Source organism: Micromys minutus (genome assembly GCF_963924665.1).
Source record: "Micromys minutus genome assembly, chromosome: X".
NCBI classification, from domain to species: domain Eukaryota; kingdom Metazoa; phylum Chordata; class Mammalia; order Rodentia; family Muridae; genus Micromys; species Micromys minutus.
The window spans coordinates 125,230,150-125,238,080 of NC_137970.1; the positions used below are offsets into that span (position 1 = coordinate 125,230,150).

The 7,931-nt window shown below is 40.9% G+C and overlaps 1 protein-coding gene across 1 annotated transcript; it reads right to left on the bottom strand.

Annotated features, from left to right (window-relative positions):
• Positions 1-5,727: 5,727 nt before the first annotated feature.
• LOC308416071 (melanoma-associated antigen 10-like) lies at positions 5,728-6,693 on the bottom strand (the record flags this gene model as incomplete). The annotated part of the gene is made up of 1 exon (XM_080911096.1): positions 5,728-6,693. The coding sequence occupies one exon, from the start codon at positions 6,691-6,693 to the stop codon at positions 5,728-5,730; it is 966 nt and encodes a 321-aa protein (XP_080767222.1).
• Positions 6,694-7,931: the final 1,238 nt, after the last annotated feature.

Here is a 7,931-nt window from a genome sequence, read left to right on the forward strand (position 1 = left end):
TGTGTAAATACTTCCCCTCAGTTCACTGTTCCCCTTTCCTTCACAAATGCCACCCATTTGTGTCCTCACTGCTCACTGCTGGTAAACTAATAATTATATCCTGGGGACATTGAAGCTCTATAACTGTGCTCATAGTTACATTTTTAACTGATGTATTTCTGGTGCCTTTCCAAATGTCTTATATAGTTCATGTTCAGTGAATCAGTGAATTCTTATCTAACCAGTGATTTTGAGATTATTTTCTTTTAAAGTCAATCAATGTACCAAACTTAATGCTCCATATATGCTTATAGGTCCTGTGTATTGTATGAAGCAAATTTAAAAGTTAACATTTAAAAAATAAACATTTTTATTAACGTTTAAAAAATAAAGTCTGAGGTTTGCCAGTGGGACAGGAGCAATGAAAAAGTTCAGGTTCTTCCCAGTATGTCCATATACACGGTGGGGGGGATTCCTAATGCTAGGTGTTCTGTGGCCATCCCCTGGGAAGCATGTGTGATAAAGCCTGTTCATCAGAACTGCTGGAGAATATGTGCGGCTTCTAAACCCCAGTGTGAAAGGCAGATGGATGTTAGTTCTCTTAGATTTTAGTTTACTAATACTTTTAAGATTTATTTTATTGAAAATAGATTTTTTAAGTATGTTCTAGTTATGATGCCCTTTCCAGTCTTCATAGAGACTGCAGAACACAGAGACTATGTGCGTCATCAAGACAGGGAGTAGCTAACCAGCCACAGTGAAATTTGAAGAATAAAATTAATTGAATCATCTCTCATGTGAAAATCCTGACAGATTAGTCTCCATTATAAAGAAGCTTCCCTCATTCTTAGCTTCGTTCACACCCGAATTGCTATGTTCAATCCTTTACCAAGTTGGCAAACCCAATGCCCCCTAAACATTGGCCAAATTGCACCAGAGATCATTGAATTAAAACATCATCTCAGAAGTCTACTTCAGGTGAGGCAGTCTCTGGGGGATCTTTTCTCCAATCCCTATTCCTCTATTTGTTTTTTATCTACTCCTGTTTTGTTCTCTCTTCTAAGACGGACTGAGGCACCCACCTTCTGGCCTTCCTTCTCTTTGAGCGTCATAAGTTCTGTGAATTGTTTCTGGGTATTCTGAGCTTTTTAGTCAGTATCTGCTTATCAGTGAGTGTATATCATGTGTGTTCTTTTGTGACTGGGTTATGTCACTCAGGATGATAGCTTCTAGTTCCATCCATTTGCCTAGGGATTTAATGAAGTCATTGTTTTTAATAGCTGAGTAGTACTCCATTGTGTAAATGTACCACACTTTCTGTATCCATTCCTCTACTGAAAAACATCTGGGTTCTTTCCAGCTTCTGGGCTGTTGTGAACATGGTGGAGCATGTGTCTTTGTTGTATGTTGGAGCATCTCTGGGGAATATGCCCAGAAGTGGAATAACTGAGTCTTCAGGTAGGACTATGTCCAATTTTCTGAGGAACTGCCAGACTGATTTCCAGAGTGGTTGTACCAGCTTACAACCCCACCAACAGTGGAGTAGTGTTTCTCTTTCTCAGTATCCTCACCAGCATCTGCTGTCACCTGTGTTTTTGATATTAGCCATTCTGACTGGTGTGAGGTGTGAAATCTTAGGGTTGTTTTGATTTGCATTTCCCTGATGACTATGGAAGTTGAGCTTTTCTTCATTTGGAAATTCTCTGCATTTACATTTCAGATGTTATCCCTTTCTCATAATCCCCTATCCGCTCTCCCTCCTACTGCCTCCAATAAAGTGCTCCCTCTCCCAACTACCCTCTCCCACCTTAGAACCTTGGTGTTCCCTTAAACTTGGAAATGAGCCTTCACTGGACCTAAGGCCTCACCTGCCATTAATGTCAGCAAATTCCATCCTCTGCTGCATATGCACCTGGGGCCATAGGTCTTTCCATGAGAACTCATTGATTGGTGTTTTAGTCCCCTGGAGGTGTGGTGGGTTTGGATACTTGATAATTTTGTTCTTCACTTGGGGTTGCAAACCTTTTCAGCTCCTTTAGTCCTTTCTCTAGCTCCTCCATTGGGGTCCTCGTGTTCTGTCTGATGGTTGGAAGCAAGCATCCTCCTCTATCAGTATGTCTCTGGCAGAGCCTCTGAGGAGGTATCCATATTGGGTTCTTGCCAGTAAGCACTACTTGGCATTAGCAATAGTGCTTGGGTTTATTGGGCACATGAGGTGTATTGAAAATGGTCATCTTGCCTAAGGCAATCTACAGATTCAATGCAATCCCCATCAAAATTCCAAACTCAATTCTTCATAGAGTTAGAAAAAGCAATTTACAAATTCATTTGGAATAATAAAAAACCCAGGATAGCAAAAACCATTCTCAACAATAAAAAACTTCCAGGGGAATCACCATCCTTGGCCTCAAGCTGTATTGCAGATTAATTGTGATAAAAAAAGCATGGTATTGGTACAGAGACAGGGCAGTAGATCAATGGAATAGAATTGAAGACCCAGAAATGAACCCACATACTGTATAGTCATTTGATCTTTGACAAAGGAGCTAAAAACATTCAGTGGAGCATTTCTTTATGTGCTTCTCAGTCATTCGATATTCCTCAGTTGAGAATTCTTTTTTAGCTCTGTACCCCTTTTTAAATAGGATTATTTGATTCTCTGGAGTCTAACTTCTTGAGTTCTTTGTATATATTGGATACTAGCCCTCTATCAGATGTAGGATTTGTAAAAATCTTTTTCCAATCTGTTGGTTGACATTTTGTCCTTTTGAGAGTGTCTTTTGCCTTACAGAAGCTTTGCAATTTCATGAGATTCCATTTGTCAATTCTTGCTCTTAGAGTATAAGCCACTGGTGTTCTGTTCAAGACAATTTCCCCTGTGCCTATGTTTTCTAAGCTCTCCCCCACTTTCTGTACTAAACTCACATACTATTCTTTAAAAACTCTTAGCACCAATGAGCTTAATTACCCAATAAAATGATGCAAACTATCAGACTGGATACAAATACATGATCCAGCATTTTGCTGCATACAGGAAACTCATCTAGGTGACAAAGACAGAAACTACCTTAGAGTAAAAGGCTGGGAAACAAATTCCAAGCAAATGATCCCAAGAAACAATCTGGAGTAGCCATTCAAATATTGAATAAAATAGATTTACAACCAAAAGTAATCAAAAAAATAAGGAAGGACACTTTTTACAAATCACAAGAAAAATCTATCAAGATGAAGTCTCAATTCTGAACATCTATGCTCCAAATACAAGAGCACCCACATTCATAAAAGAAACTCTACTAAAGCTCAAAGCATATATTGCACCACACACAATTCTAGTGGGAGACTTCAAAACCACACTGACATCAATGTGTGAGCATGGAAGTAGCAACTGAACAGAGACACAATGAAACTAACAGAAGTTATGAACAACATGGATTTAACAGACATCTATACAACATTTAATCCTGAAACAAAAAATATACAATCTTCTCAGCACCTCATATTGCCTTCCTCCAAAATTGACCATATAGTCAGTCACAAAACAGGTCTCAACAGATATAAGAAGATTGAAATAATCTCATGCATCCTATCAGATCACCATGGACTAAAGCTTGTTTTCAATAATAACAAAAACAACAAAAAGCCCACATATATATGGAAGCTGAACAATGATAACATGGACAATGAAGAAATAAAGAAATTTAGAATTTCTTTTAGAATTTAAAGAAAATGAAGGCATAACATACCCAAACTTATGGGACACAATGAAAGCAGTACTAAGAGGAAAACTCATAGCTCTGAGTACCTCCAAAAAGAAACTGGAGAGAGTATACTCTAACAGCTTGACAGCATACCTGAAAACTCTAGAACAACATGAAGCAGATACATTGAGGAGGAGGAGATGGCAAAAAATAATCAAACTCAGATCTGAAATCAATCAAGTAGAAACAAAGAGAACTATACAAAGAACAAAGAAAACCAGGAGCTAGTTCTTTGAGAAAATCAACAAGATTGATAAAACTTCACTTGAGAATTCTTTGTTTAGTTCTGTACCCCATTTTTAATATGATTGTTTGATTCTCTGGAGTCTAACTTCTTGAGTTCTTTGTATACCTTAGATATTAGCCCTCTATCAGATGTGGGATTGGTAAAGATCCTTTCCCAATCTGTAAAAACAGAATTCTTAACTGAGGAATACAGGAATGGCTTAGAAGAACCTAAAGAAATGCTCAACATCCCTAGTCATCAGGGAAATGCAAATCAAAACAACCATGAGATTCCACCTCACACCAGGGAGAATGACTAAGATCAAAAACTCAGGTGACAGCTGATGCTGGCAAGGATGTGGAGAAAGAGGAACACTCCTCAGTTGTTGGTTGGGTTGTAAGCTGTTACAATCACTCTGGAAATCAGTCTGGCCATTCCTCAGAAAATTGTACACAGTACATAGGACCCAGCTATTCCACTCCTGGCATATACTCAAATGAAGCTCCAACATATAACAAGGACACATTCTCCACCATGTTCACAGCAAATTTATTTATAATAGCCAGAAGCTGGAAAGAACCCAGATATCTATCAACAGAAGAATGGATACAGAAAGTGTAGTACATTTACACAATGGAGTACTTTTCAGCTAATGACTTTATGAAATTCCTAGGCAAATGTATGGAACTAGAAGCTATCATCCAGAGTGAGGTAATTTAGTCATTAAAAAAACACAATGGTATGCACTCACTGATAAGTAGATACTAGGCATATGGTTTACTCAGCCGTAACTACCATACCTGCCTCAGGACAGAGATTCTGTGTGCATATTTCGTGTTTGTGATTTGAGATGACTGGATTTGCAACTCAAATGTTCTGCCACTTAGACACTCCCAGTCTGATCGCCCCTACAGAGTCCACCTCCAAAAGAATGCAGAGATCAGTCTTTCCTCCTCTTACCTGAAGGTAGACACAGCTCCCAAGGGCTTGTTCTTAGTTACCTTGCAGTTTCCCTCCCCCAACTCTCAAGTTGCCTTGTGGTGTTCTCTCTAGGAGACCCCTCTACAGCTCTCCTCCAGTACTAGTGTCTGTGGTCTGAAAAGATTTCTCACTGTCTTCTTCACAGGGCTGTTGCTCCTACACTCACCCCATATACATGAAAACATGGACCTGTTTCTCCTATGATACACTGCTAACAGGCTTAATGAAAGTTTGGAGCCTAGGAGCCCATTTACTATTCTTTATTTAGGTTAGAATTTATTAGTTAACCAGAACAAAAAGCTAAAAATAATAAGGCAATTATAAACAATTATTATTTTTATCCTATTATAAAAATTTTATTCTGTTCATCCAGCTCTTCCCCATAGCCTAGGAAATACCAATCCCAACACCATGGTGTCTTGTGACAGATTGCAGATCAGATGGAAAACATCTCAACTTGTTTTACAAAGTAGCAATGCTTTTTCAACATGGATAAACAGCCTTAAGTGCATGACTAATACAAACTGGAAGCTTAAAACTCAGTCTAATGAGCCTTCTAGTAAATGTAGCAACTGTTTAGAATACTAAGAGAAAAAAAATCCCTGAGTCACCCAAACAGAACAGTGAGACTGGGGTGGCTCACACTCTCTTCCCACCAGCTCTAGATTGAGGGTCCGATGCTTAGATCACTGAGTCTACATAACTTTATCTGAATTGGAAGCTACAAGTGCACTATAATGTATGCTGCGCAGAGCAATAGTATCAGGGGCCAATTTTTCTAGCCTATTCCTGCTCTTCCTCATCTTTCAAAGCCTCTGCATACCACAGTGGGTATGATCTGGGATCGCTCCCATTGATGCTGGTCAAAAAGGTCAAGATTTTCATCTTGGTGGTTTCACCATAGGCTCGTGGGCCCCAGAGGAACTCATAGGAAGGAGGGTTGCTGCCAGGCACCTGCCTGTACTCCAAGTACCCTTCTTGTACAAAATCATCAGTGATGAGCTTTCTGGGTTCTCCATATATAAAGTGTTCATTCCCGGCATACAAGCCTATGTTATTCAATATACCCCATACTATGTCCTCACTGATACAATTGCCTTCCATGAATATAATGCTCAGTACCATGATCAGGAGGCCTGTCTTAGGTATGCCCTGAATATCAGTCATCATCCCATCGTAAGTGAGCTCTAGGGCTATGGAAAGGAGATAGGTGTGGCTAGCAGAATCTATTTCCTTTAATTCAAGGCCAAAGACTAATTGCATGCACTCGGAGGCTTCTCTAAATATAACAGGAAAGTGGTCCTGACAATTGTTAATGATATTACTTAGGATTTCTGCCTTGCTGACTGGCTCCTTCATAAGATACTTAAAGAGCAGGTATTTCACCAACTCATCTACTTTACCATCTAGCTCACCTGTTGACAATGAAGCACCACATAGCAGGGCCTGTGAGGAGCCTTCAGAGTCTACACTGACATGGCTACATGGGGAGGAAACCATGGCAGTGCAGGAAGAGCAAGCTCTTGGAGGAATATGAGGAAGACTCGATGTTCTAGAAGCACCACCGCCCTCCTCTGAGTTGTCTGATGTTAGAGAACAGGAAGAAGAGGTAGAAGAAAAGGAAGAAGGGAAAGAAGAAGAACAAGTAGAAGAGGATGAGGAATCTTCTTCTATTGAAACTGCAACACTCATTTGGGTCTCAGGCTGTCCCTCAACCATACATCTCCTACGCTTCCGAGGTCTAGGCATGATGATGACTCTAGTCTTGAACACCAGGCAGGAGCTTGGAGATATAGACCCAGAGTCCTAGGGGAAGAAGAGGACAGTAGAAGTATTCATTGTTGACAGTTACTCCAATGGAAATGCTCACAAAATGCTGATAACAGGCTTTCTATTATGTGAACTCTAAAGCAACAAGGAGTCCAGTCTCCCTGTTAGGTTTGTCTCATGAGAGACTTAGGGAAGCAGTGACAAGTTTCCTAAGACTGAAACTGGGCCAGAGTAGAGGCTTCAGGTTTGCCAGACTATATATGAGGCTAAGCAAAAAGGGTCTGCTGTGTTTGGGGTACATGTAACATACTTGTGGCATATGCCTCAGCTTTATTCTAGATCCTACCTGGGCTTCTCCTGATGAAATAACCTCAGATCAAGATGCTTACCTAGCTCCTATTAGAGAGGATGAGGCACCCCACAGACATAGACTTCAAGGCCAATCCTGGATCTCCATTCTAGACAGGAGTCTGAACTGCACTATGAAGACTTACCAGGCTCTCAAATCCCCTGTGCTCTGTGTGTTCTTCCTTGTCTCCTGTCAGGGCCTGGGCTCCACCCTATTTACTGGCCTGAAGCGAACTCCTGGACCCTACCCTTCTGCTTGCCTTAGACAAATCCCTGGAACAAACTGCCCTCCTCTCTGAAAAGACAGTGAAGGTGCCTTCATCTTGCAACTATTTGAGTCAACTGCAAAAGGTGCCCCAGTTAAATGTAAGGAGGGGATGAAAGGCCTGCTCAACTTTCAGCTTGATGTCTCTACTTCCTCTGATGAGCTCAGGCCACATGCCTTAAGCAAAGGTCTACTCCACTGAGACAGAGGGAAAGAGGAATGGAGGGAAGTAGAGGGAGAGGAGAGAATAGTCCCATATTTTATAGGGTTCCCCCATTTCGCATATTAGGTGGGGCCTGGACCCCATTTGTGTGGGTGACTTGACTCACTCAGTTCTTACCTTGAGTCCCGGCTGACCTGAGAGCCTCCCTCTGATGACTTCAGTCACAGTTCCTTTAATCGGGGTCTTTAGATCTCTAAGACCAATGTCCTAGAAACAAGAAAAGGGATCAGAAAATCCTGCCCTGGAACATGGGAGTCACAGGAAATAAGCTTCTGTGGGTCCTCTGTCTGTCCTCTGAACTGGGGTTACTTTTAACCATCCCTTGGAGTTCCCACCTTCTGATGATAGATCACGAAACCCCTGCAAATAACCAAGGTCACA